Raw genomic sequence first — 27,940 nt, 5'->3', positions numbered from 1 at the left:
AGAAGAGGCGGCTTTGGGCGGCAGGATGCTGGTTTATTTACTGTAGGATCTCCAGGGCCATCAAAGCCCCCTCGTGGGATGGGGAGATTATTTACACAGCCAGGGAGGAGGGCAGCCAGGAGGCAGAGACCGGGTCCCGTACTTCCGTCTGCCTGAATGAGGAGGGGAGGGGCGTCCTGGGTCCTGCAGCTGTAGTCTTGGGGTTCAGATGGAAACTTCATACTCCCGCGTATCCTGAAGACAGACAGATCAGGTCAGTTGCTGGAGTCTGATAGGGGTGGAAGAGGCAGCCGAATGGGAGGTGGGGCAATGATCCTGGGTTTTAAAGTAACATTGACCACTAGGGGCTGGGGGGCCAGTGAATGTGTTTGGTTCATCCTACAGTGTTGTAAAATGACACAAGAATCTGAATTTCTGGCTTGTCTTGAATAATTGGGAGATCTGCCAATTGTGCCTCAGTTTCAACTATGGGGTAGAGCCGTATTCTTGAGACGGGGCACAAGTCCCCCACTTAGCCACAGTCCTCACCACTCCCATTATCTACACATGGCTTGCTGTGCTCATTGACATGGCCTCTAGGGGCAGCTAAGTTTGAAATTCCCAAGACAGAGATTCCAGAGACCTTGCGAGAAGGTTAGGAGTCCTGGGAGAGCCAAGTGGTGGCTCTTCAGGGGCAGGGGAGGTGCTTACCCCAGCTTCATACAGCGGGTTGCTGAAGTCCGACTCCACGGTGATGGGGCTGTAGGAGTGGGAGCCCGAGAAGCCGAAAAGGGACTTTCCCTGAAGCCTGGGAAAGGGAGAGGACAGAGGAGCTTATCAACAGGTGAGCCCCTGAGCTCCCCTGACCCAGGCTCCGGTGCCAGGCCCGCAAGACGTCTGCCCTGGCCGGCAGTCCCCAAGCAGGCTACTTACTTGGTGTAGTATATGTAAACGCCACTGCCGAGGACAATGACCAAGCCTAGAGGCAGCAGGATGGCCAGGGCCAGGTTCCCCCCTTCCAGCTGCCGTGATGGATCTGTGGTCTGGGTCACTACAGGAGGAGGAGAGGCCGGTGAGCTGTGGCTGGGCCCGGTCCTGGGCTCTCCCAGCCTCCTGCCCTGGGCCTCAAACCCTGGGCTTCATCCCTCCAAGGCCTGGCCTCCTGCCCCGGCCTCTGCCTTGCCCTCCCGACCTGGCCAGCCTGGGTCTCCACCTGTGCTCTCACTGACCTTCCAGTTTTCGGTTGTCCAGGAGCTCCTCATAGGCAACTGCAGGGAGAGGAGGGGGAGGGGACGGGGTCTGAGCCAGGGAGGGGAGGAGGCTGGGAGGGGCCGGGAGCCCGGTGGGGCTGGGCTGGACAGCCTGCTTCTCTCTGCCCTCTGCTCAACCTCAACTTTCTGTCTCCCTTGGTGGGGAAGAGAGAGGAGTGACCAGCACAGGGCCTTTGTCCTCTTTCTCCAGACCCCTAAAAAGTCAGGGTTCCTGGACAGTCTGAGCCAAACTAGAATTTGTCAGAGATAGGGAAACTGAGGCCTATTCAGAGAGAGCAAGGGACTTCCAAGCCAAGGCCCCCTCTATTACACCCCTGAGCCAATCCCATGACCTCACACGACCCAGGGCTTCTGGACACACCCGTGAGGACTCGAGGCCACAGGAGGAGAACCGGGAGCTCTGTGGGGTCGCCCATTGGTCTCAAATGTGCTACCTGACTCTCCCAGCCCTGTCACTTCCCGGACACTGGTGTGCCCCTCCTGCCCTGTCTGGCCAGGCACCTTTGCAGAGTGGGGGCTGGCTGGTCCACTGGGAGGGGTGGCCGGGCACACAGGTGATGGTGACCTCGCCGATAAGCTCAAAGCCCTCATAGCAGAAGAAGCGCAGAGACTCGCCCGCCTGGTAGTGGTGCTTGTACAGCGTCTGGTAGCCATTCTCGGGAACCCCCGGGTTCAGGCACGGCTCGTACTTCACTGCGGGGAGCATGCCAGTCATGTGCCAGCTGCACTATTGCGCACGGGGCAGACAGGCTCTCCCAGGGCTATCCAGCCACCCTCCCAGGGTGTGCCCCAGACTCACAGGCGCATTTGGGAACCCTATCGCTCCACTTGGGTGTGCCTGTGTCCCGGCTATAGCAGGTGAGCATGGCTGCCCCCTCGAGGCTGTACCCTGGCAGGCAGCGGTACTGGACGTGGGAGCCAACGGGGAAGCCGGCGTCCGAGGCGGTGCGGTGCCCGTTGGCAATCTCGCCAGGGTCAGCACAAGTCATGACTGGTGGCAGAAGAACAAGGTCAGGGGGAGCGAGGGCCTTCAAAGATCAGCCTGGGCAACACAGAGAGACCCCATCTCTACAAAAAATTGAAAAATTAGCCAGGAGTGGTGGCGCACTCCTGTGGTCCCAGCTACTCAGGAGTTGGAGGCGGGATGATCGCTCGAACCCAGCAGGTCGAGGCTGCAGTGAATGGTGACCACGCTACTGCACTCCAGCCTAGGTGACAGAGACTCAGTCTAAAAAAAATAAAAGAAAATCTCCCAGAAGCCTAGGGCTGGGAGAGGCCTGAGCCTCAGGCTGTTTCCTCTGAACACCTCTGCACACACACGCACTTCCCACCAATTCCTCAGAAGGAAGAGAGCATGAATTGGAAAAACTTAAAATGCAGTGTATTTATTTTCAGACCAGAATGACAGGCTTAATTTTTTTCAAAATTCAATGTATGTTATATTTCAGGCTTCGTTTAGAAAACAGTTTGCTTGGGGAAACCCCAAGCCCCTATCCTGGGGTGAAATTCTAAATATTTAACCACCATATTAGAGCATACCAGCCAAATCCCAGCAGGGTTAGCCCAACGTGGCTTGTCATCTGTGGAACAGCAGCTGCCCTCTTTAGAGGGGGCCCAGCTCTCCTGTCCCCAGTATTCTCATTATGCCCAGCCCAGTTCACTCACATACACTGCCTGCCTTCAGGAGTTTGAGTTTACAGCCCTGTTGTGAAGGAATCATAATCATAGCCATACACTGCCTGCCCTCAGGCATTTGAGTTTACAACCCTGTTGTGAAGGAATCATAATCATAGCCATTTCTTGTATATAAGCCTGAGCTACGTACCCTGCTAAATGTTTTACAAACAAATACAATTCTGTGTGTGTGTGTGTGTGTGTGTGTGTTTGTTTGTTTTTTTTTTTGAGATGGGAGTCTCACTCTGTCGCCCAGGCTGGAGTGCAATGGCACATTTCGTCTCACTGCAACCTCTGCCTTCTGGACTCAAGAGATTCTCCTGCCTCAGCCTCCCGAATAGCTGCGATTACAGGCGTTCACTACCACGCCCAGCTAATTTTTGTATTTTTAGTATAGACAGGGTTTCGCCATGTTGGCCAGGCTGGTCTCGAACTCCTGACCTCAGGTGATCCACCCACCTCAGCCTCTCACAGTGCTGGGATTACAGGTGTGAGCCACCATGGCTGGCCCCAAATATAATTCTTTGTTTTGGAGACGAGAACTTGCTCTGTCACTCAAGCTGGAGTGCAATGGTGAGATCACGGCTCACTGCAGCCTCAAACTCCTGGGCTTAAGCAATTCTCGCACCTCATCCTCCTGAGTAGCTGGGACTACAGGCATATACCACCATGCCTGGCTATATTTTTTATTATTTGTAGAGACAGGGTCTCACTGTGTTGCCCAGGCTGTTAATCTCCTGGGCTCAAGTGATCCTCCCACCTTGGCCTTCCAAAGCACTGCAATTTCAGATGTGAGCCACCACACCTGGCACAAACATAATATTTAATCCTGATTATCCTGAGAGGCCAATGTCACTGTCATCCCCTTTGGAGCCCAGGGCTCAGGGTGGTCAAAGGACTTGGCCCATGGTCACTCAGCCAGGGAGTGGCAGAGCGGGAATCTGCCCAGGTCACAGCCATGGAGCACTGGACAGGGACTCAGAGATGTGGGTCCTGGCACACCTTCAGGCTCAATCTGCTGCCTTGGGCAGGTTCCCTCCTGAGCCCGAGGCAGCGGGGCCAGCCGAACTCTCAGCCCCATCCAGGCCTGATATCCTGTGAATCCTTCCAGGGGCGGGGAGCTGTGTCCAGCCCAAATATGGCTACCTGAAGCTTCTCCCCTTGGTCCCACCATTGCTTCCAGATGCCACATGGAACTACAGCCCCACGTCCTTGGGGCTGGCTTCCCAAAATTTGGAGAAAGTAACCAGCTGCCATTCCTTTCTGCTCTTCAATTTTCTTTTTCTTTCTTTCTTTTTTTTTTTTTTTGAGATGGAGTATCACTGCCGTGGCGCAGGGTGGAATGCAATGGCACAATCTCAGCTTACTGCAACCTCCACCTCCCAGGTTCAAGCGATTCTCCTTCCTCAGCCTCCTGAGTAGCTGGGATTACAGGAGTATGCCACCACACCCAGGTAGTTTTTTATTTTTAGTAGAGACGGGGTTTCGCCGTGTTGGCCAGGCTGGTCTCGAACTTCTGACCTCAGATGATCCACCGCACCTGGCTCTTTCTGCTCTTCTAAAAGATACACACTCCCAGCTCCTTTAAATGTCACCTCCTCTGTGAAATCTCCTGCCCCAGCCCTGAGAAAATTAGCCCACTGCTCTCCCCACAGCCCTTCGCCACACCCAGGGCAGCATGCACCCTGTGAACTTTCCATCTGTGCTTCACAACCTGAGTCCTACTTCGCCGATGGGGAAACCAAGCCTCAGAAATGCGAAGTGCCTCGCCCAGAGTCACCCAGTGATCACCACCCTGCGTATCCCTCCCAGACTGCGAGCTCCATAAGAGTATGGAGGGGCTTGAACCCCCTTCGCCTAACCCCAACCCAACACGGGGCTTCAATGATGGCATTCAAATAAACCAAGTGCTCTGACAAGCCTTGGTCCTAGCAAAGTGGCTCCCTACAATTTCAACTGAGAGGACTGCGGGATTGGGGCGGGGCGTAGGACAGGAAGGTGGAGCCAAGTGTGGACGCGGGGAGCCCAGTGGGAACCTGGTCGGAGCCCTTTTAGGGGCCAAACTCAGACGCCGCAGAGGAGGGGTCACGAGGGGAAGGGGCGGGGCCATGAGACGAGGAAACAGGGACCGAGCCCAGGTCGGTGCAAGAAAGAGGGATGCAGCCCGGAGAAGATGAGAGGGAGACCCAGAGGGGACAGTTTCGGGGAACCGAGCGGAGGAGTGAGAGCCAAAGGGCATGGGGGCAGGCCTTGAAGAAGATTCAGGAAGGACCCCGAGCGAAGGGATGGAACCCAGAAAGCACGGGGGTCGGGACAGGACAGGCCGGGGGCGGGGCCCACAGGGAAGGGGCGGAGCCGAGGGGACGCGGGCGGGGCCGGCTCACTCTTTTGGCAGGCGGGCGGCGCTGCGCTCCAAGACAGGTCCCACTGGCAAGTGAGAATGTCGGAGCCTAGCAGCTCGTAGCCAGGCTCGCACTGGTAGGTGAGCACCGTGCCCCGGATCAGGTCCCCGTGGGATGCCGTCCTCCAGCCCCACTCCGGAGGTGGCAGCTCGGGGCACGTGTCGTTCCTCGGGACCTCTGCAGGGGAGGGAAGGCGAGTTTGGAGGCTGCGTTTTAACTGCGGGCTCCCTTCCAGCCTCGGAGGCTTTGCTCTGTGCCCCTCCCGGGATCTGTCTCTCTCACTCTCTCTCTCTCTCTCTCTCAGAGACAGGGTTTCCGGTCGCCCAGGCTGGAGTACAGTGGTACAAGCATAGCTCACTGCAGCCTCAACCTCCTGGCTTCAAACGATCCTCCCGCCTCGGCCTCCCAAGGCCCTGGGATAACAGGCGTGAGCCACCACGACCGGCCACCTCCCGGGATCTCTGGCCTGCCCGACCCCTGCCCATCCCGGGACTCTATCCCTCAGTACCTTTGAAGTGCAATACGAAGCCCTGGCCCAGGCCTGGATTTGGGGGCCCGGGCGGTGCCTGAAACTGCAGTGTGAGGTCGGGCCCAGAGGAGAGGAGGCGGCGGCGCGGTTGAGGTCCCCGCAGCTGGGCCAAGACTCGGGCGCTGGGACCGTCCCCGTCGAACAGCGTCAGCATGTCCCCTTCCCGCACATTCAATCTGCAGAGGGTGAGACCAGACAATGGGGCGGGGCTGCGACTGGGCCCTCCCATCCAGCTCTGCCCCATCCTCAACTCTGCTCATTGGTAGCCCCTCCTACTCTCCAGCCCCGCCCATATTCTCCTATCCCAGGTCTGGCACCGCCTCCATTTTGACCAATCATGGTTTCTCCTATGCTAGTGCCTCAGGGTTCCCCTATTCTATGGCTCCTCCCATGTCCTACTACCCAATCCCTAAGCTTGCTCATTACTAACTCCTCCCACTGTCCAGTCCCTCCTCCATCACCATGGGATCCACAGCCTAGCCCATCTCCAGCTCTGGCCAATCACAGGTCAAATTCGCTACCGCCCTACGCAACTCTAGGCCCCGCCTGAGTACCTGCTTTGAAGCCACGCCCACTTCAGCTTCTGTGCCCATCTCATGACACTCATACCAGTTCAGCTCACTGGATTCTCCCCAGACCTCCCCAACTTGCTGGTGTTAACGCAAGTTTGGGTCTGTGTCCCTGGAAATAGCTCCAGGGGAAGCCTCAGAAACCTCCAAAGAGTGAGAGGCACCAGGCCAGGGCCCCTTGTTCACAGTGGCCCCTAAGGAAGGCTGCATTGCCCTATTTATTTGTCCGAGGTTGCCTGGCTAATACGTGATTTGAGCCCGGCTCTCTCACCTCTATCCTGTACCCTTAGTGCACCAGCCTATCCACCGAATTCTGGACAGATACGCAAGAGCCAGGCAGGCTCAGAATGCGGGCTAGTGCATTGGCATGCCACACTTTGCTGAGCCTACACCCGTCCCCTCTGCAGGACCCAAACATACATCTCAACTTGGAGCAAGATGCGCTTCTCTTCCTGGACGTGCAGGCCCCACACGCAGTCTTGGCCCGGGCTATAGCTCTGGGGCCAGTCGGGAGAGAGGACCACGCCAGCTGGTTCCGACAGCTCCCCTCCACACATGGCTAGGGAAAAAGGGGTGTCAGGTTCGGGACCCAGGTGGGCATGCTGTCTCCATTTCACCACAGTCCTCACCACTCGTGATGCGTGCACCACATCACCTCGCTTGTTTCCTATTACCTATGATCCACCTGTTTCTTTTATTCTTTTTATTTATTTATTTATTTATTTATTTTTTACTTTTTTTTGAGACGGAGTCTCTCTGTCGCCCAGGCTGGAGTGCAGTGGCGCGATCTTGGCTCACTGCAATCTCCACCTCCCAGATTCAAGCGATTCTTGCGCCTCAGCCTCCCAAGTAGCTGAGATTACAGGCACGCACTACCATGCCCGGCTAATTTTTGTATTTTTAGTAGAGACGGGGTTTCACTCTGTTGACCAGGCTGGTCTCCAACTCCTGACCTCAGGTGATCCGCCTGCCTGAGCCTCCCAGAGTGCTGGGATTACAGGCGTGAGACACCGCTCCCGGCTTTATGCCTTTATCCACCTGTTTCTTTTTTCTTTCTTTCTTTCCTTTTTTTTTTTTTTTTTGAGACGGAGTTTCACTCTTCTTGCCCAGGCTGGAGTGCAGTGCTGCGATCTCAGCTCACCGCAACCTCCGCCTCCCGGTTTCAAGTGATTCTCCTGCCTCAGCCTCCTGAGTAGCTGGGATTACAGGCATGCATCATCACGCCCAGCTAATTTTGTATTTTAAGTAGAGGCAGGATTTCTCCATGTTGATGAGGCTGGTCTCGAACTCCCGACCTCAGGTGATCCGCCCACCTCAGCCTCCCATAGTGCTGGGATTACGGGCGTGAGCCACCGTGCCCAGCCATGATCTACCTGTTTCTTGCCGCATCTAGGTCCTGTTGTGTTCAATATCCAGTCCTGCTCTTAACAAACCCCGCCCACTCTCCAGCCTGCCGAATCTGTGACTTAACCCAACAGCAGTTCTCGCTCTTGAAGACATTTGGGTTTGTGACCCCTGCATTCAGTAACAAGCCCACCAGTTATTCAGCTAAGAAAACAGCCTCTGAAGGGACAGGGCTTTACCCAAGGCTTGGGTCGATTAAGTCTTCCTTTCTGAACGGCCTTGCTGGCATCCCCAGTTCAGGGCACAACGTGGACTGAGGGACCTGCCTGCGACAAGGAAGGCTCACCTTTGCAGGCCGGCTCTGTGTCGTTCCAGTGGGGTTCTGTGGGATCCACACATTCGATGGCATTGGGGGGCCCAGGGGGCTCCAGGGCATATCCTGGGAGGCACGAGAAGGTTGCCAGTGCCCCTGGGCGATACTCAGGGTCCGTGGTAGTGACGTTTCCATGTGCCAGGAAGGGGGCGAAGCAGCGATCCTCCTCAAAGGCTGGGAAGGAGTCAGTCATAACAATTAAGCATTAGGACAGGCCTCAAGGGATCTCAAATTGGGGGTGTGGGCTGAATTGGGGTGTTGTTTGGCCACTCACTGGGCTTTTTTTTTTTTTTTTTTAACAGTCTTGTGCTGTCGCCCAGGCTGGAGTGCAGTGGTACGACCTTGGCTCACTGCAGCCTCTAACTCCCAGGTTCAAGCAATTCTCATGCCTCAGCCTCCCAACTAGCTGGGATTGCAGGCATGCACCACTATGCCCAGCTAATTTTTTTTTTTTTTTTTTTTTGAGACAGAATTTCACACTTGTTGCCCAGGCTGGAGTGCAATGGCACGATCTTGGCTCACCGCAACCTCCACCTCCTGGGTTCAAGCGATTCTCCTGCCTCAGCTTCCTGAGTAGCTGGGATTACAGGCATGTGCTACTACGCCTGGCTAATTTTTTGTATTTTTAGTAGAGACGGGGTTTCTCCAGGTTGATCAGGCTGGTCTCGAACTCCCGACCTCAGGTGATCTGCCTGCCTCGGCCTCCCAAAGTGCTGGGATTACAGGCATGAGCCACCGTGCCTGGCCAATTTTTGTATTCTTAGTAGAGACAGGGGTTTCACCATGTTGGCTAGGCTGGTCTTGAACTCCTGGCCTCCAGTGATCTGCCTGCCTCAGCCTCCCAAAATGCTGGGATTACAGACGTGAGTCACTGCGCCCAGCCTGGGTTTTTTTTATTTTTTATTTTTTTAGAGACAGGGTCTCACTCTGTTGCCCGGGCTGGAGTGCAGTGGTGTGATCACAGCTCATTGCAGCCTAGATCTCCTAGGCTCAAGCGATCCCCCCACCTCAGCCTCTCTGGTAGCTGGGACTACAAGCATGCACACCCCACCCAGCAGCTCATTTTCTGATTTTTTTTTTTTTTTTTTTTTTGTAGAGATGGGGTTTCACCATGTTACTCAGGCTGGTCTCGAACTCCTGACCTCAGGTGATCCGCTGGCCTCGGCCTCCCAAAGTGCTGGGATTACAGGTGTAAGCCATTGCCCTGGTGTTGGTGGGTTTTTAAAAACTGAATGCCACTGGGTTTAGCATTCACTCTCCAGACTGTCAAAAAAAGTTCTAACACTCCTCATTCACATATTTATATTGCCTCCCTGGCCTCTGGAGGGAAGCCACTGAGCTAGCCAAACCCCAGCCACCATTCTACAGAGCGGAGGTCCATAGACCAAAAAGCCACTTGCTCAAGGTCACACAAAAGACACTGGCAAAAGCAGGTCTCAAACCCAGATGGTTTGATTCCCAGCCACAGATATTTGGCTCTGGAAACAGCAGAGATAGCAGGTAAGGGGAGGGGTGCCTTCGGAGAACTGGCTGGTGTAGGTGTATTCTCTCCTCAGAAATAACAGTTGGATTGTGATCATCCATGCTGTTGCTAGAACCCAAAATTTCAGCTAATGCAAAAACTACTCAGTTTTTACTTCAAGTCAGCAAAAGTGAACATTTGTAGAGCATTTGAGTTTCTGCCCACCTGAACGGATCTTAGCTGCAAAACTCCCTGTAAGTTAAGATTTAGGTGCCTATGATACCAATGAGGAATCCTTCTTTTTTTTTTTTTTTTTTTTTTTTTTTTTGGTTGGTGGGGGATGGAGTTTTACTCTTGTTGCCCAGGCTGGAGTGCAATGGTGTAATCTCGGCTCACTGCAACCTCTGCCTCCCAGGTTCAAGTGATTCTCCTGCCTCAGCCTCCCAAGTAGCTGGGATTACAGGCAACCACAACCACCCCCAGCTAATTTTTGTATTTTTTTAGTAGAGATGGGGTTTTACCATGTTGGCCAGGCTGGTCTCGAACACCTGACCTCAGATGATCCACCCGCCTCGGCCTCCCAAAGTGCTGGGATTATAGGCGTGAGCCACCATACCCGGCCTTTTTTTTTTGAGATTTTTAATTTTATTTTAATATTTAATTTTTTATTTTTTGAGAGTGAGTCTCGCTCTGTTGCCCAGGCTGGAGTGCAGTGGCATGATCTCACTTCACTGCAACCTCGGCTTCCCAGGTTCAAGCGATTCTCATGTCTCAGCCTCCCAAGTAGCTGGGATTACAGGTACGTACTACCACACCTGGCTAATTTCTGTGTTTTTAGTAGAAATGGGGCTTTGCCATGTTGTCCAGGCTGGTTTCAAACTCCTGGGCTCAAATGATCCACCTGCCTCAGCCTCCCAAAGTGTGAAGATTACAGGCATGAACCACTGTGCCCGGGTTATTTTATTTATTTTTAAAAATGAGGCCAGATGCGGTGGCTTACACCTGTAATCCCCATACTTTGGGAGGCTGAGGCAGGTGAATCACCTGAGGTCAGGAGTTCGAGACCAGCCTGACCAACATGGTGAAACTCCGTCTCTACTAAAAACACAAAAATTAGCTGTGCGTGGTGGTGTATGCCTGTAATCCCAGCTACTCAGGAGGCTGAGGCAGGAGAACCACTTGAACCCGGAAGGCGGAGATTGCAGTGAGCCGAGATTGTGCCATTGCACTCCAGCCTAGGTGACAAGAGCGAAACTCTGTCTCAAAAAAAAAAAGAAAGAAAAAAATGACACAGGGCCTTGCTCTGTCACCTAGGCTGGAGCGTGCAATGGTGGGATCACAACTCACAGCAGCCTTGACCTCCCGAGCTCAAGTGATCCTCCTGCCTCAGCCTCCCAAGCAGCTGGGACCACAAGTGTGCACCACCATACCTGGCTAATTTTTTGTTTTGTTTTGTTTTGTAGAGACAAAGGTCTTACTATGTTGCCCGGGCTGGTCTCCAACTCCCAGGCTCAAGTGATCCTCCCATCTTAGCCTCCCAAAGTGCTGGGATTACAGGTGTGAGCCATTGTGCCTGGCCACAGTGAAGAATCTTAAACTCATAGAACAGCAGTGGCCTACAACTCTGGAGTCAGGACTCACAACCTGCCATTTTCGCTAAAAGACCTGTGCTGTTTGCACTTTAACACTCCCAGAATCTATCCCACAATTGATTTTTGCAGATCCACTGTCCTATTTCACTGTTACTTAACCTGCAAGGTATCATGTCCAAATCCTATCCATCCATCACAGCCCAGTGCCAATTCCATTTCTCCCATGATTCATATCAAACACTAGACCCTCCCATCTCTAAGCATTTCATCTTTTTGGTCTCTCTCTTTCTACTGTTTATACAACTCCTCTGTTTCAGCCACAATGAAATTTTGTTTCCCAAACATTCCAGGCATTTCCCTACTTGCTCTTTCTCAAAGTTCCTCTCTTTCCTTTTCTTTTCTTTTCTTCTTCTTCTTTTTTTTTTTTTTTTTTTTTTTTGACAGGGTCTTGCTCTGTTGCCCAGGCTGGAGCGCAGTGGTGCAATCATAGCTCACTGCAACCTCTGGGGTTCAAGTGATCCTCCCACCTCAACCTTCCATGTAGCTGGGACTAGAGGTGTGTGCCACCACACCTGGATAATTATTACTTTTTTTAAATTTGTAGACACAGGATCTCACTATGTTGCTCAGACTGGTTCTCAAACTCCTGGCCTCAAGCAGTCATCCCACCTTGGCCTCCCAAAGTACCAGGATTAGAGACATGAGTCACCACAACTGGCCTCAATCTTCCTCTTTCAAAATATCCTCTGTTGGCTGGGCAGGGTGGCTCACGCCTGTAATCCTAGCACTTTGAGAGGCCGAGGTGGGAGGATCACTTCAGCTCAGCAGTTGGAGACCAGCCTGGGCAACATAGTGAGATGCTGTCTCTACAAAAAATTTAAAAATTACCCAGGCATGGTGGCGAACGCTTGTGGTCCCAGCTACTAGGGAGGCTGAGGCAGGAGGATCACTTGAGCCCAGGAGGTTGAGGTTGCAGTGAACCATGATCGGTCCACTGCACTACAGCCTGGGCGACAAAGCAAGACCTATTTCAATAATAATAATAATAATAATAGTAATAAAATACCCTCTATCCTTTAAGGCCAAGGTCAAATGCCTCTTCCTCCATGATCACTTCCTTGTTTCTACCCCTTCACATTCATTCCTCTTCTTCTGGTAACAGCATCCCAATTTTAATTTTGGGACGCAGGCCTTCCCCACTCCCAGTCCACTAGGTTAAGTTGGAGCCCACCAGGGAAGGCCACGTGAGGCAGATTAGCCAATCCCAAGTCTCCCTTCTCCTAGCTCAGTGATTGGCTCAGGCTAAGGCCAACCAGGATCTTAGTCAGGTCAATGAGCGCCTCTCCTGGCATTTTTGCTGCGCTCTCAGGAAACACATGAGTGTTCTCTCTGATGAGGTTACTCAGTTGGTGGTATGGGCTGGACGAGGTGGCCTATGCCTGTAATCCTGGCACTTTGGGAGTCCCACATGGGCGAATCACTTGAGCCCAGGAGTTCAAGACCAGCCTGGGCAACATGGTGAAACCCCGTCTCTACTAAAAACACAAAAATTAGCTGGGCGTGGTGGTGCATGCCTATAATCCCAGCTACTCGGGAGGCTGAGGAATGAGAATCGCTTGAACCTGGAGGAGGGGGGCTGCAGTGAGCTGAGATCGCGCCACTGCACTCCAGCCTGGGCGACAGAGAGGAACTCTGTCTCAAAATAAATAAATAAATAAAAAATAAAAACTGCCAGGCACAGTGGCTCACGCCTGTAATCCCAACACTTTGGGAGGCCGAGGCGGGCGGATCACCTGAGGTCGGGAGCTCGAGACCAGCCTGACCAACGTGGAGAAACCCCATTTCTACTAAAAATACAACATTAGCTGGGCGTGGTGGCGCATGCCTGTAATCCCAGCTACTCGGGAGGCTGAGGCAGGAAAATCGCTTGAACCCGGAAAGCAGAGGTTGTGGTGAGCCAAGATCATGCCATTGCACTCCAGCCTGGGCAACAAGAGCAAAACTCCGTCTCAAAATAAATAAAGGCCGGGCGCGGCGGCTCACTCCTGTAATCCCAGCACTTTGGGCGGCCGAGGCAGGCGGATCACGAGGTCAAGAGATCGAATCCATCCTGGCTAACACGGTGAAACCCGTTTCTACTAAAAATACAAAAAAATTAGCCGGGCGTGGTGGCGGGCGCCTGTAGTCCCAGCTACTCGGGAGGCTGAGGCAGGAGAATGGCGTGAACCCGGGAGGCGGAGCTTGCAGTGAGCCGAGATCGCGCCACTGCACTCCAGCCTGGGTGACAGAGTGAGACTCGTCTCAAAAAAAAAATAAATAAATAAATAAAATAAAAATTAAGTTGGTGGTATGTAAGTTGGCAGCTATGTCCATCACACAGGGAAAGCCTGCCTGAGAATGAAGCCAACTCAGAGGAAAGAATCGAGATACCGAGATAAATGGTCTCTGGGCTATGTACCTGGACCCAGACATGCATGAAGCTTAAACAGAGAAGGCTGCCTGGGGGAAGGAGAAGGGGTCCCTAGAAGAGATCCTTGCAGTTTTGGGGCAGGGAAGCGAGTCACGTTTCAGGAATCCCAGCGTGGAGATGAACAGGCATGGAGTTTCTGCTTCTGACTATGCTTGGTGTCAGGAAGAGGGGAAGGTGTGGCGGTTGGGGTCCGGTGGGGGAGTGGGTCACTTACCTTCAAATCGGAGGCTTAACAGCAGGGGATTGGCAGGTGTCTCTGACAGCAGCTCCACATAGAGTGACTGGGCGTCACTGATGAGACCCCGCTCGGGGACATCATCCATGTCCGAATCATAGATCACGGGGGATAGGGGGCTGCCCCCTGAGCGCACCATCAGCCTGGGATGGACAGAAACGTGACCAGGAGCTCAACCTCCCTCACAAGCTGCATCACCTCTTGCCTGCTTTCCTAACTTATTTTTATAGCTGTTATCATCACACATAACTATATGCCACACACTCTTCTAAGCCCTTACACATTCTATCTCATTTAATTTTCACAAGAACTCTTGAGTCAGATGCTATTATTGTCCCTTATTTTATAGATGAGGATATTAGGGCATAGAAAGATCAAGTAACCTGTCCAAGGTCACAGAGCAAGTAGTGGCAGGGCTGAGATACCAAGTTGCTAGGTAAAGGATGATAATGATGATGAAGATAGCAGATGCCTGACCAGGCATGGTGGCTCAGCTCACACCTATCATCCCAGCACTTTGGGAAGCCAAGACAGGTGGATCACCTGAAGTCAGGAGTTCAAGACCAGGCTGGCCAACATGGTAAAACCCCATGTTTACTAAAAATACAAAAATTAGCCAGGCATGGTGGTGCATGCCTGTAATCCCAGCTACTCAAGAGGCTGAGGCAGGAGAATTGCTTGCATCTGGGAGGTGGAGGTTGCAGTGAGCTGAATCTGTGCCATTGCACTCCAGCCTGGGTGACACAGCGAAACTCTGTCTCCAAAAAATAAATAAATAAAAAAATAAGGCCAGGTGCGGTGGCTCATGCCTGTAATCCTAGCACTTTGGGAGGCTGAGGTGGGTGGATCACGAGGTCAGGAGATTGAGACTATCCTGGCTAACACAGTGAAACCCCATCTCTACTAAAAAAAAAGTACAAAAAATTAGCCGGACATAGTGGCACGCGCTTGTAGTCCCAGCTACTTGGGAGGCTGAGGCAGGAGAATTGCTTGAGCCCAGGAGGCAGAGGTTGTAGTGAGCCGATATTGCGCCACTGCACTCCAGCCTGGGCGACAGGGTGAGACTCCATCTCAAAAAAAAAAAAAAAAAAAAAAGAGGATAGCAGACACTTTTATAGTGTTTATTGTCCTAGGCGCCATTCTAAGGACTATATAATTTCAGCACTTATCCTCACAGAAACCTGAAGAGGGAGGTACTGTTATCTCCATTCTACAGATGAGGAAACTGAGGTGCAAAGAAGTTAAGTGATTTGTCTAAGGTTGCACAGCTACACTTCCTAAGAAAGGCTTAGGACCGGCCGGGCACGGTGACTCACGCCTGTAATTCCAGCACTTTGGGAGGCCGAGGTGGGCAGATCACCTGAGGTTGGGAGTTTGAGACCAGCCTGGCCAACATGGAGAAACCCCATCTCTACTAAAAATACAAAATTAGCTGGGCATGGTGGTGCATGCCTGTAATCCCAGCTAATCAGGAGGCTGAGGCAGGAGAATCGCTTGAACCCGGGAGGCGGAGGTTGCGTTAAGCCAAGACTGCGGCACCGCACTCCAGCCTGGGCAACAAGAGTGAAACTCCATCTCAAAAAAAAAAAAAAAAAAAAAAAAGGCTTAGGACTAAGCTGTGATGCAGATCTCAACCAGGATCCACCCCAGCTGTGTCCAAGTCCCCACTTAGCCTCCCCACTTCCCTGAGGTGGGGACTTCTTTTTTTTTTTGAGACGGAGTCTCGTTCTGTCGCCCAGGATGAAGTGCAGTGGTGCCATCTTGGCTTACTGCAAGCTCCACCTCCCGGGTTCACGCCATTCTCCTGCCTCAGCCTCCCGAGTAGCTGGGACTACAGCCACCCACCACCATGCCTGGCTAATTTTTTTTGTTTTTTGTTTTTTTGTTTTTTTGTATTTTTAGTAGAGATGAGGTTTCACCGTGTTAGCCAGGACGGACTCGATCTCCTGACCTTGTGATCCGCCTGCCTCGGCCTCCCAAAGTTCTGGGATTATGGGCATGAGCCACCATGCCCGGCCAAGGTGGGGACTTCTGACCCAAGACCCAGACCCTTACCGGTCATTGTCCTCATCCAGCGAGACCCTCTCGAAGTGCAGGTGCAGCCGGCGCCCCTCAGCTGCTTCAATGACCCAACGGCAGGTGAGGTTGGGCCCTACAGCTCCCCCAGGCTCTGGGGACACGATGCGGCCCAGTGTGGCATTGTGGATGGTGCCACCACAGGATGCTGTGGGCAGAAGAGGGGCACGTTAAGGCCAGCCTGAGGTGACTTGTCCTTCTCCTCGGGGCCTCGGCCCGTTTTCAGAGCTGTTGCATTCACACCTTTGGCTGGGACCCAGCCCTGGGCTGGCCTCTGTCCCATGGAGTCACCCCAGAGGACGGGACCTTCTCCAGGCATGAGCTAGGAAAGAAACCAGCCCCGGTACAGGAGAACCCCAGGATTGACACCTCCTAGGATGGAGACACCACTAAAATGAAGACTCTCCAGCTGTGGATACTCTAGGATGGGGAATGACCAGGATCCCTAAAATTCAAAGCCTCAGCTGGGAAATCTTTAGGACAGGACTTTCAGAGTGAAGACACCACGGGATGGGAATCCCAGTAAGAGGCTCTCCAGGATAGAAGCCCTCTGGACATGAACCCTAAAAATGGCTTCCTCTAGGATGAGGACGCTACCCCAGAAGGGACCTCCAGAATGGTGACTCCCAAAATAAAATCTCCAGTGGGACACCCCGAAATGGAGACCACCCAAGGATGGAGACACCCCAAGGAGAGAGACCCTCCACATAAAGAGCTCTGGCTGCAGACCCCAGGATGGGGACTCCTCAGGGTAAACACCCCTTCAGAATGGATTTTCCCCAAAGGTGGACACCTGGACACCCCCGAGATAGGACCCTCCCAATGGGGTTCCCAGAACAGATGCCCTACCCACTGTGGCAGGAGACTCACCCGTGCAGCTGGGGGTTTCACCGTTCCAGGATGGCCGGGTGCCATTGAGGCAGATGAGGGTCTCCTCTCCCTGCAGCTGGTAGCCCGAATCACAGTGAAAGGTGGCAGTGCCCCCGGGGTGCAGGTCCGTCACACTCACGTCCCCATGGGCCGGCCGGGGAGGGAAGCCACAGCTCAGGAGGTAGGCTGCACCAGACAGACAGCGGGTAGCAGGGCTCACTTTCCCATGCCACCCTCTCGTACTGATCCCCCAGCACTTCCCCCCTCTCCTTTCAGGCCAACCTTCCAGGGGCACACACTGGCTCCATACTGGCGTACATACCGAGAAATAAGAGCTCCTCACACAGGCACCTTGCCTCACGAAGAGGAAATACCAACATCCCTTATCTCCCCCACTCATTGTAATTCACCCTCGTTGGCCTCCATTTTATAGATGAGGTATCTGAGGTTCAGACAAGTTATTCTGGACCCCGCTACTCATTTGTTGTGTGACTTCAGGCAAATCAATGAACTACTCTGAACTTCATCCAGCTGTAATAACAGATAGTACTTGCAGAGCTTGTTCAGCTCCCAAAGTGAGTCCACACAGAGATTTTGAGGTCAGCAGACAAAGATTATGTGACCTGGCTAGGTGTGGTGGCTCATGCCTGTAATCCCAGCACTTCTGGAGGCCGAGGCAGGTGGATCACGAAGTCAGGAGTTCGAGACCAGCCTGGCCAACATGGTAAAACCCCATCTCTAAAAAATACGAAAATTAGCCAGGCGTGGTGGTGGGTGCCTGTGATCCCAGCTACTTGGGAGGCTGAGGCAGGAGAATCACTTGAACCTGGGAGGCAGAGGTTGCAGTGAGCCGAGATCGTCCCATTGCACTCCAGCCTGGGCGACAAGAGCAAAACTCTGTCTCAAAAAAAAAAAAAAAAAAAAAAAAAAAAAAGATTATGTGACCTGTTTTGCAGGTGTGAACACTGAGGCTCCAAGTGATTAAATGTCTCTTTTGATTTTTCTTCCCTCCACACACACAGCCCTTCTTCCACCAAGGTGCCCTGTGGTATACACTCAGCTCCTCAGCTTCCATCCAGAAGAACCACTTGAAACTTCTTTTTTTTTTTTTTTTGAGACAGGGTCTCACTCTGTTGCCCAGGCTGGAGTGCAGTGGTGTGATCATAGCTCACTGGAACCTTGAACTCCTGGCCTCAAGCAATCCTCCTGACCTAGCCTCCCAAGTAGCTGGGACTATAGGTTTGTGCCACCATGCCCCGCTAATTTTTAAATTTTTTGTAGAGATGACATCTCAGTATGTTGCCCAGGCTGGTCTTGAACTCCTGGCCTCAAGCAAACATGGAACTTCTTGAGGAAATTTGATTATTTTGTCTTTTTGTTTTTGTTTTTGTTTTTGAGGAGAAGTCTCACTCTGTCGCCCAGGCTGGAGTGCAATGGCATGCAATCTCGGCTCACTGCAACCTCCGTCTCCCGGGTTCAAGCGATTCTTCTGCCTCAGCCTCCCAAGTAGCTGGGATTACAGGTGTGTGTCACCATGCCTAGCTAATTTTTGTATTTTTAGTAGAGATGGGATTTTACCATGTTGGCCAGGGTGGTCTCGAACTCCTGATCTCTTCAGACCTCCTGACTTCATTTTCACTGGGGGATTCATTTACAGGCCACTGAGTATTAAGGTCTTTAAAGACAAAATAGGCTTTAAAGGCACAGTGGCTCACACCTGTAATCCTAGCACTTTGGGAGGCTGAGGCGGGTGGATCACCTGAGGTCAAGAAAAAGACCCAGGCCTTGTCCTCAGGAGTCCATCGTCTACTGAGATAAACATAAGAACAACCTTCTAGAACAAAGTGGTTTCAATAAATGGTAGCCTTGGGAATGGCTGCCCATGCCCAACAGAATCAAGTCTGAATGCTTTAGTTTGACATTCAAGCCCCTTCCACAGTTAAATGCAGCCCAGCACATTCCAGGTTCAGGGTTGATCTCCCAAGACCAATAAAGCCTACACAACACAGTTTTGTGACTCCTTAAGTTTCCACCTCCATATTTTCACTTGTGCTCTCCCCCTACTTTCTCATCTTTTAAGAGATCAGACTGGGGGACTTACGTACCACCTCTTCCAGGAAGCCTTCCTGCCTCTACATCTCTCCAACAGTTACTTGTTCTCTTACCTATACACAGTCCTGCATGCATGATTTTGTCATCACATTAACCATTGTCTTTTTTTTTTTTTTTTTTTTTTTTGAGAGAGTCTCACTCTGTCACCTAGTCTGGAGTGCAGTGGCTTGATCTCAGCTCATTGCAACTTTTACCTCCCGGGTTCAAGTAATTCTCCTCCCTCAGCCTCCCAAGTAGCTGGGGTTATAGGCGTGTGCCAGGACTCCTGGCTAATTTTGGTATTTTTATTATTATTTATTTTATTATTTTTTTTTTGAGATGGAGTCTTGCTCTGTCACCCAGACTGGAGTGCAGTGACACGATCTTGGCTCACTGCAACCTCCATCTCCCAGGTTCAAGCAATTCTCCGGCCTCAGCCTCCTGAGTAGCTGGGATTACAGGCATGTGCCACCATGCCCAGCTAATTTCTGTATTTTTAGTTAAGATGGTGTTTCACCACGTTGGTCAGGCTGGTCTCGAACTCCTGACCTCGTGATCTGCCCGCCTCGGCCTCCCAAAGTGCTGTGATTACAGGCATGAACCACCGTGCCAGTATTTTTAGTACAGACAGTGTTTCGCTATGTTGGCCAGGCTGGTCTCGAACTCCTGACCTCAGGTGATCCACCCACCTTGGCCTCCCAAAGTGCTGGGATTACAGGCATGAGCCACCATGCCTGGCCTAACCACTGTCTACACTGGCCCAAGCCTTATTTATTTTGTGTCCTAAAAGGCTAGTCTATGAGGTCAGGAGTTCCAGACCAGCCTGGCCAACATGGTGAAACCCTGTCTCTGCTAAAAATACAAAAAATTAGCTGGGCATGGTGGCACACGCCTGTAATCCCAGCTACTCAGGAGGCTGAGACAGGAGAATCGCTTGAACCCAGTGGGCGGAGGCTGCAGGGAGCTGAGATTGTGCCATTGAACTCCAGCCTGGGCAGCAGAGTGAGACTCCGTCTCAAAAAAAAAAAAAAAAGGGCTAGCCTGGCTGATCAATGGGTGCAGCCAAGAGGCAGCATGGAACGGTGCAAAGACCACTGGATTTGTCATCAGGCAGACCTGAGTTCCAGTTCTAGCTCCAGAACTTACTAACTACATGACTTTGAGCAGGTGACTTCATCTCTAGGGGCCTCTCACCTATTAACGGCAATAATAATTCCTATCAGGGAAGATTGGCCTGAAAATTAAATAAAAGAAACACACAAAGCACCTGGCACATAGAAGCTGCTGAGAAAACGTTAATCACCCACCCCTCAGCCTCAATTAATGAATGACTGGGAGCCAGGGACTCGGGGATCTGGTGTCTGGCTGTAATAAACGTGCAGGTGGTTGAGCAATCTACATAACCTTTGAGTCTTTTCCTTCCTTTGAGAGATAGAACTGACAATGGCCACTCTCAGGGTTTCCGTGAGAAGCAAATGAAACTAAGGTTGGTGAAAGGGCTTTGTAATGGGAAAGTTTGCTGAACTTGGGGTGAGGGGTGAGGGAGCCTCTGACTTTTCAGAAAAGCTAATGAGGCCACTCTGGACCAGAGGCCCCAGCTAGTGCAGGTTGGGAAGGGCTGAAACAGGGCCTCGGTCCCAAAGGTGCCCAGTGCAGCTGCGAAGCAGGGAAGACTGAGCAATGAAGGCCAATTTATGCAATAGTCCTGCTTCCCCAAATGTTCCACTTAGCCTAAGGAGTCCTATTTTCAGTGCCCTGGGGAAGTGGCTGCTTAAAGGAGCCAGTGGGGAGCCATATCTTCAGATTTCACAATATCTGAAATCCAGCACTTGGCCCGGGCCCTCCAGGAATACTCTTGCTCCCCAATAACCAGGTCCCTACTGCCAAATACACGTCCCCCAGCTTGCTGGCCCCCCGATGAATAGGCACCTTTGCTATGCACACATGAGCCCCTAAGGCAGATCCCGAGCAGAGGCCTCAAAAGAGGCTGGAGAGGACATGAGAACAGGATTCAGGGTGTACCCTGCATGAGGCACACAAGGCATCTGCGGTCAGCAGAACTTTCAAGGAGGGCAGAGTGCATGACACCAGCCAAGGCCATGCGGTGATGTGAAGGGGGCATTGGCCTGACACACAGTTCTCTCTGTCTCCATGAAGCATAGGAAGACAGCGGGGTCTGGAAGAGGGCACTGGCTGGGCCCCTTTCCTCATGCACACGTGTCCGCTAGAACATACCCTTGTACTGTGGGAAGGTTCCCGCACACACAGGTAAGCATGGATGTACACACATGTGCAGGTCATCTGTCATAAGTCCTAAGAAATGCAGTCGTGCATGAATACAGCCCCGCTTTCCCGCCCCCAGAAATCAGAAGGATCTTTCTAAGTTGCAAATCTGAGGCTTTCACTTTCCTGCTTAAAACATTTCAGGCCAGGCGCCATCGCTCACGCCTGTAATCCCAGCACTTTGAGAGGTCAAGGCAGGAGGATCTCCTGAGGTCGGGAGTTCGAGACCAGCCTGACCAACATGGAGAAACCCCATCTCTACCAAAAATACAAAGTTAGCCGGGAGTGGTGGCGCATGGTTGTAATCCCAGCTACTCAGGAGGCTGAGGCAGGAGAATCGCTTGAACCCAGGAGGCAGAGGCTGCGGTGAGCCAAGATTGCGCCATTGCACTCCAGCCTGGGCAACAAGAGCAAAACTCCATCTCAAAAAATAAATAAATAAATAAATAAATAAATAAATAAAATTCAAATGAGGAGGCCTGGTGTGGTGGCTCATGCCTGTAATCCCAGCACTTTGGGAGGCCAAGACAGGTGGATCACTTGAGGTCAGGAGTTTGAGACCAGCCTGGCCAACATGGTGAAACCCCATCTCTACTAAAAATACAAAAATTAGCCAGGCATGGTGGCAAGTGCCTGTAATTAATCCCAGATACTGGGGAGGCTGAGGCAGGAGAATTGTTTGAAGCTGGGAGGCAGAGGTTGCAGTGAGCTGAGGTCATCACCACTGCACTCCAGCCTGGGCAACAAAGTGGACTCTGTCTCAAAAAAAAAAACAAAAAATTCAAATATCTCTCTGTCACACCTGCAGTTTGAAGTAGTCTGGACTGCTTACTGAAGCAGATAAGGCTCTTTATGGTCTGAATCTGACCTGCCTCCCAGCCTGGTCTCTGGCCCATTTCCCCTTCACCCCTTTCTGTGCTTTGAAAGTAATAGCAGTGACTGACAGTTTTAAGCTCTCACTGTGTACCACATGCTGTTTGTGTTTTTGTTTGTTTGTTTTTGAGACAGAGTTTCACTTTTGTCACCTAGGCTGGAGTACAATGGCGCAATCTCAGCTCACTGCAACCTCCGCCTCCTGGGTTCAAACAATTCTCTTGCCTCAGCCTCCCAAGTAACTGGGATTACAGGTGCTTGCCACCATGCCCGGTTAATTTTTGTATTTTTAGTAGAGATGGGGTTTCACCATGTTGGCCAGGCTGGTCTTGAACTCCTGACCTCAGGTGATCCACCAGCCTTGGCCTCCCAAAGTGCTGAGATTATAGGCCTGAGCCACCACGCCAGGCCACACACTGTTTTAAACACTTGACATGTATTAATTCATTTGATCTTCCCCATAATACCAAGTATTGTGATCCCTATTTTTCAGATGAGATCATGAGGCACAGAAAAGTTAAGTAACTTGTCCCAGGTCACACAGCTAGGACAATTCTGTCTTCCATGCTGAATTCCTTCACCTCATCTGGGGGTCACATCTTCTCTCTCTGAGTCTTGGAGTGTGCTTTTTCATCCACTTAGCCATCTGCCTCCCTCCTTCTCTCCCTCCCTCCCACCCTTTCCCTGGCGAATTTATCCTTCAGGTCTCAGCTTAGTCATCATCTCCTCCAAGAAGATGTCCCCATATTCCTTGGGAGAAATTTAGGTCCCTTGGCTATGTGCTGCCCCCGCTGGCGTTTCTGCCATCATATTCCTTATCTCCTTGAATTATAACCATCCAGATTACTCATCTGTCTTCCTACCTAGATTCTGAGCTCGTTGAAGCCAGATTTACACCTGGTTTGTTCATTCCTCCTCCTGCTAACACAGGGCCTGGTATGAAGCAAGCACTTGAAAAACATTTGTTGGGTTCAATGGATGAATTGTCCCTTGGATGTATGCACAGATGTGTGAGTGTGTGAGATAAGTATGTATGGGTCTCCTCTGAGGGCCCTGCCCCCCAGGGTCACAGTCAGGAGGAAAAGCCCCCCTCAGCACCCTGTGCTTCCATGGTTCTTAAAGATGTCCCCTCTATAGGCCAGGCACAGTGGCTCTTGCCTGTAATCCCAGCACTTTGGGAGGTTGAGGCAGGTGGATCACGAAGTCAGGAGATCGAGACCATCCTGGCTAACGCGGTGAAATCCCATCTCTACTAAAAATACAAAAAATTAGCTGGGCATGGGGCGGGTGTCTGTAGTCCCAGCTACTTGAGAGGCTGAGGCAGGAGAATGGCGTGAACCTGGGAGGCAGAGCTTGCAGTGAGCTGAGATCGCGCCACTGACCTCCAGTCTGGGCAACAGAGCAAGACTCTGTCTCAAAAAAAAAAAAAAAAAAAAAGATGTCCCATGTATACAGTATGGCCCCTGCCCTTCCAGCAGCACCCTCAAACTCCTCACCCTGATAGTGGATCCTGAAGCCACCGCCCCTTGGGACCCGTGGGCTCTGGAAGTGCAGAAGCAGCCGGTTGGTTGGGCTCCGAAGGACTTGTCCTTCTCCAAGCATTGACGAGTTGGCCAGGAGTCGGGGGGCCAGGCCTGGGGATCCCCCACCAGCCAGCACCAGGAGCTCCTCTTCCTGTGACAGGTTCAGCGTCTGCACCTAGAGAAGCCAGACACAGACCCACCAGGGCAAGTCAGCCAGGGGTTTGACTTCCAAAGTCCCTGTCCTGTGCCTTTGCCCTGTGTGTAGCAGCCCAAAAGGCACCACGCTGCTGCCCAAGTTGTAGAAATCTAGAAGAGTTTTTGAGGTCACCTGAGTCATCAAACAGGTTCTTTGGCTCCCAGGCCAAACCCGTGCACACCCACAGCCCAGAGGAAAAGGCTTGGAAGCTGCAGTCACATGCTTTGGTCCAGTTACCTGGATCTCAATGCCGTAGCCAGGGTAGACATGGATGCTGTAAGTGCAGTCCAGGAGCCCCAGGGTGCGGCTGGTGGGGCTCCCCAGATCTGGAGACTCGACATACCCTTCGCCCTCGGAGATGTTGTTATTACACAGAACTGAGGAGATACAAATGGCTGGGATGGAAGGAATGCCTGTGCTCTTGCCCTCCCAGCCAAGCAACTCTGAAGGCCTTCATCTACCTTCTCCTTAGCACCTCTCATCATTTTTTTGTTTTGTTTTGAGACAGGGTCTCACTCTGTCACCCAGGCTGGAGTGCAGTGGTACAATCATGGCTCACTGCAGTCTCAAACTCCTGGGCTCAAGTGATCCTCCCTCCTCAGCCTCCCGAGTAGCTGGGCCCACAGGTGCGCATCACCATGCTGAGCCAATTTTTAAAACTTTTTGTAGAAAAGAGGTCTTGCCACATTTCCCAGGCTGGATTCAAACTCCTGGCCTCAAGCGATCCTCCTGCCTTGGCCTCCCAAATCACTGGGATTACAGGTGTGCGCTGCTGTGCCCCCTCACTATCTTTTATTTTTTTATTTTTATTTTTTTTAAGTTGGAGTTTTGCTCTTGTTGCCTAGGCTAGAGTGCAATGGCTGGATCTCAGCTCACCAAAACCTCTGCCTCCCGGGTTCAAGCAATTCTCCTGCCTCAGCCTTCTGAGTAGCTGGGATTACAGGTATGCGCCACCACGCCTGGCTAATTTTGTATTTTTAGTAGAGACGGGGTTTCTCCATGTTGGTCAGGCTGGTCTCGAACTCCCAACCTCAGGTGATCCGCCCGCCTGGCCTCCCAAAGTGCTGGGATTACAGGCTAGAGCCACCGTGCCTGGCACCATCTTTAAGCAATGCTCCCTCTCCCACCTGAGCCAGAACTCCCTTTCCCAACTGTTATATAGCTGAAACAATTGGAACACTGCCTGGTACATAGTAAGGGTACAGAAATGCTACCTTTGTTATTATTATTCTCCCATCTGTACCCAGGACTCCTTCCATAGTTCCCAGCAGCCTCTCTCCCATCCATCCCCAGCGTGTACCTCTCCGGTGCTCCCACCCCCATCCCCTTGCTGTCGCCTCACCTGGGCTGGTCACCGTAGTGGTAACAGTTGTCGTGGTGATGATGGTGGTCGTCGTCTCCTCCTCTCCTCCCTCAGGCCCAAGGGGAGGCCCTGGGGAAGCAGGGCTGGGTGGGGGTGGGGCTGTGGTTCCTGGGGGCGGGGTCAGCAGTTCTGGCGCGGTGGGGCCTGCCCCCCTGACCCCGTTAGGGGTGACGGCTGTTGTCAGAGGCCCTGTCCCTGGCTCAGTGGCCCGTGGCAGGGAGGGCACTGTGACAGTCTGGCTGGCCGGAGGGGTGGCTAGCGTGGGGTCCGGATCAGATCCTGGGACAGTGCAGGGAATGTCAGAGCACAGGAGGAGCACATGGAGGACCTTGGGTGGGGAGCAGGGCTGAGGGAAGCTAGGGGTTCCCCTGCCATACCCCAAAAGCCTCCCGCACAAGGTACAGCACCCCCCACCTTTTCCTTCCCCACCCCAGCCCCTACCTCCTCCCAAGATTTCCACAGCCTGAGTCCCCCCTCTTTCTCTTCTGGTCCCTTCTCTCCACCCAGCCCCTTCGACCCTGATACTCCTCTCCCTGAGCCTCTCTCTCTGCCTCCTCACTCAGATCAGGTTCTCTCTCTGGTTATCTCCTCTCTCCTCTGTCTCATTCTCTCTAGAACTCTTTATTTCCCCATTTCCCTGTTTAGTATTCTGATTGCACTCTGATTTCATGATTCGAGATCCACCAGTTTTTGTGTTTCATTCTCTCTGTCTCTGTCTTCCACCATTTCTCTGATTCTGGTTCTCTGAATTTCCATCTCTGTTACTATGTGTCTGTTTTTCTGTCTGACGGTCTCCTAATCATTCTGTCTCTCTCTCTGGTTCTATCTGTGCCCAGGATTGACTTTCTCCCACAGTCTCGTTCTGTGTCCCCTGAATCTCACAGGAATGCAGGCTCTTTCCTCCTCTGCAGTCTCTCTCTGCCTGCTCTTCTCTAGCCTGGCTCCCCATCTCCCTGAGCCCATGTCCCTCCCTCTGCCTCTAGGCCACTCCTGCCACTCTGGGGGCCTCACCTGGCAGGTAGCCCATCTCTGGGCCCCTCCTCAGCAGGGCCCCATGGAGCAGTTCAGCCAGGGCCTCAGAGGCCACCGTGGGGGTCTCACTTCCAGGCTCTGGCAATATCTCCTCCTCCTTCAGGGGGAGACCTAGGAGGTGAAGTTGTGTGAGCTTCTCCACTTCCCCACACCCCTTCCTTCTCCAGAGAGATATTTTCTAGAACTCTTCCTCCCTCCTCCATCAGCTGGGCCTGCAGGGGCTCAGATGGTCCCAGGCTCGACTGAGGGCCAAGATCAGAGGAGGGGCTCCCAGCTGCCCTCATAATCCCCTCCCACACCTCTTCTTTCCCCTCCCCTCTCCCTTCTCCCTGGGCTGTGTGGGCCTTCATTGAACACCTTAGCTCTTATGAACCCTGGACAGCGCCAGCAAGGCAGAGGGGTCGCCGGTGCTGCCTTCCCTTTCACCTCAGTGCTGATCTCCCCCCAACCCTGGGGCTCTGCAGAGGGTCTGGCCGCACCTCCCAGCCCTTGCTTCTGCAGTGCCTGGCTTTCTCTCTGGGTTTCTGTCTCTGCAGCGTGGCTGTCTTTTCTCTCTCTCTCTCTCTCTCTCTCTCTCTGTCTCTCTCTCTGGTCCTCTGCAGTCTCTGTCTCTCTCTCTGGTCCTCTGCAGTCTCTGCCTCCTTCCCTGGAGTCTGGCTGGGGGTCAGAGTGGGGGACTGAAAATCTGGTCTTTGAGCCCTGCCTCTGCTCATCTGTCTTTGTCCATTCATCCAAGAACATTTGTGTGTACAGCGCCTGGCATCTCTCTCAGCACCTCCATCTCCCACCCAGGTCCCTCCGTGCTTCTGCCGCCTCCACAGACATCCCCCCAACTTTCCCAGCCCTCCTTCGTGGATCTAGCCCCTGAGACACTGCTAAAAGCTTCTCTCATTCATTTCCCTGCCTTCTCAATATTGAAGGTTAAGGGGCTTCGTGTTCAAGTCAGAAAGCTCTGGCTTGCGCCTTCCCCATCAGCTGTGCCTCTCCCCTCCCCCATGTGCTCGGAAGACCCAGGATGTTAAGAGAAAGGAGGGTGGAGGACCCCGCTGGACGCCTTCCTGGGGCCCACCCCCACACTCTCATGTCCTTACCCTGGATCCAGGGACAGCTCAGCAGAATAAGGAACAGCAGCTGGGGAGGCGGCGCGTGCTGGGCCCTGGGAGTCCCCATGGCGACTCACCCCGATCTCTCCTCTGTGCCTCTCTAAGTAATTTGGCTGCCACCTTTCCTCCGTCTCCGTTTATCTTTCCCTTTAATTCTTTTTTTTTTTTTTTTCCTCGTAGGAGTCAGTAAAGAAAGACAATTTCTCTGCCCCTTGGGATGGAGGGGCAGAATTGGGCTAAGGGTCGCCTGGAGCCCACCCCCCTTTGCTCAGTCTCCTCTGTCCTCTTCTCCCGGCTCTGTGGTAGAGGGGGCGCGGCTCCGGCTGCAGGGGGTGGGGCCGAGAGGGCCGAAGAGGCCGGGTGGCCTGGGTTACCCTCCTGCTCAGGCGCCTGGGTCCACTGGGCTGGCTGGACCCCAAGCTAGGGGACTGGGAAGGAGAAAGGCAGCTTCTGGGGGTTTAGGGTGGGGTCGAGGATCGGGGGGGTCCCCACTGGGCTCTAGCGGGGCTTGTCGGGGAGGGGAAGGGGTGGGTTGGGGAACTGGGAGAGCCGAAGCTCGGGCACTGGAGCTGCGGGAGGGAGAAGCTGAGAAAGGTATCGAGCCCACGTCAGATCCTGGGGACGGGCGGA

The 27,940-nt window shown here is 52.8% G+C and overlaps 1 protein-coding gene across 4 annotated transcripts; it reads right to left on the bottom strand.

The window, feature by feature from the left end:
- Window positions 1-12: 12 nt before the first annotated feature.
- Window positions 13-27,912, bottom strand: SEZ6L2 (seizure related 6 homolog like 2). Of its 4 annotated transcripts, XM_054454571.2 has the most exons (18): window positions 27,299-27,912; window positions 26,187-26,318; window positions 25,155-25,454; window positions 24,050-24,189; window positions 23,590-23,791; window positions 16,847-17,032; window positions 15,956-16,124; window positions 13,880-14,043; window positions 8,115-8,315; window positions 6,845-6,983; window positions 5,835-6,031; window positions 5,309-5,503; window positions 2,050-2,241; window positions 1,752-1,943; window positions 1,209-1,247; window positions 913-1,030; window positions 691-787; window positions 13-234 (listed from the first exon to the last, which is right to left on the bottom strand). In XM_054454571.2, the coding sequence occupies exons 1-18, from the start codon at window positions 27,375-27,377 to the stop codon at window positions 205-207; spliced, it is 2,772 nt and encodes a 923-aa protein (XP_054310546.2). In that variant the 5' UTR covers window positions 27,378-27,912; the 3' UTR covers window positions 13-204. The 4 variants fall into 4 exon arrangements, with proteins under 4 accessions (XP_054310546.2, XP_054310547.2, XP_054310550.2 ...); XM_054454572.2 differs by lacking the exon at window positions 1,209-1,247; XM_054454575.2 differs by lacking the exons at window positions 23,590-23,791; window positions 24,050-24,189.
- Window positions 27,913-27,940: the final 28 nt, after the last annotated feature.

The sequence above is a fragment of the Pongo pygmaeus genome, chromosome 18 (genome assembly GCF_028885625.2).
Source record: "Pongo pygmaeus isolate AG05252 chromosome 18, NHGRI_mPonPyg2-v2.0_pri, whole genome shotgun sequence".
NCBI classification, from domain to species: domain Eukaryota; kingdom Metazoa; phylum Chordata; class Mammalia; order Primates; family Hominidae; genus Pongo; species Pongo pygmaeus.
The sequence above is the reverse complement of the archived record's forward strand: the minus strand, read 5'-3'. Positions and strand labels throughout refer to the sequence as shown.

What these genes read in the sequence shown, in the direction of transcription:
- SEZ6L2 (XM_054454571.2), bottom strand. Translation starts at nt 27,377, where the DNA reads ATGGGGACTCCCAGGGCCCAGCACGCGCCGCCTCCCCAGCTGCTGTTC. An exon ending in GTTAAGCCTCCGATTTGAAG is followed by an intron (nt 8,316 to 13,879) that starts GTAAGTGACCCA and finishes ACTCCTTCCCAG; the next exon opens with CCTTTGAGGAGGATCGCTGC. An exon ending in CTTCGTATTGCACTTCAAAG is followed by an intron (nt 5,504 to 5,834) that starts GTACTGAGGGAT and finishes CCTCCCCTGCAG; the next exon opens with AGGTCCCGAGGAACGACACG.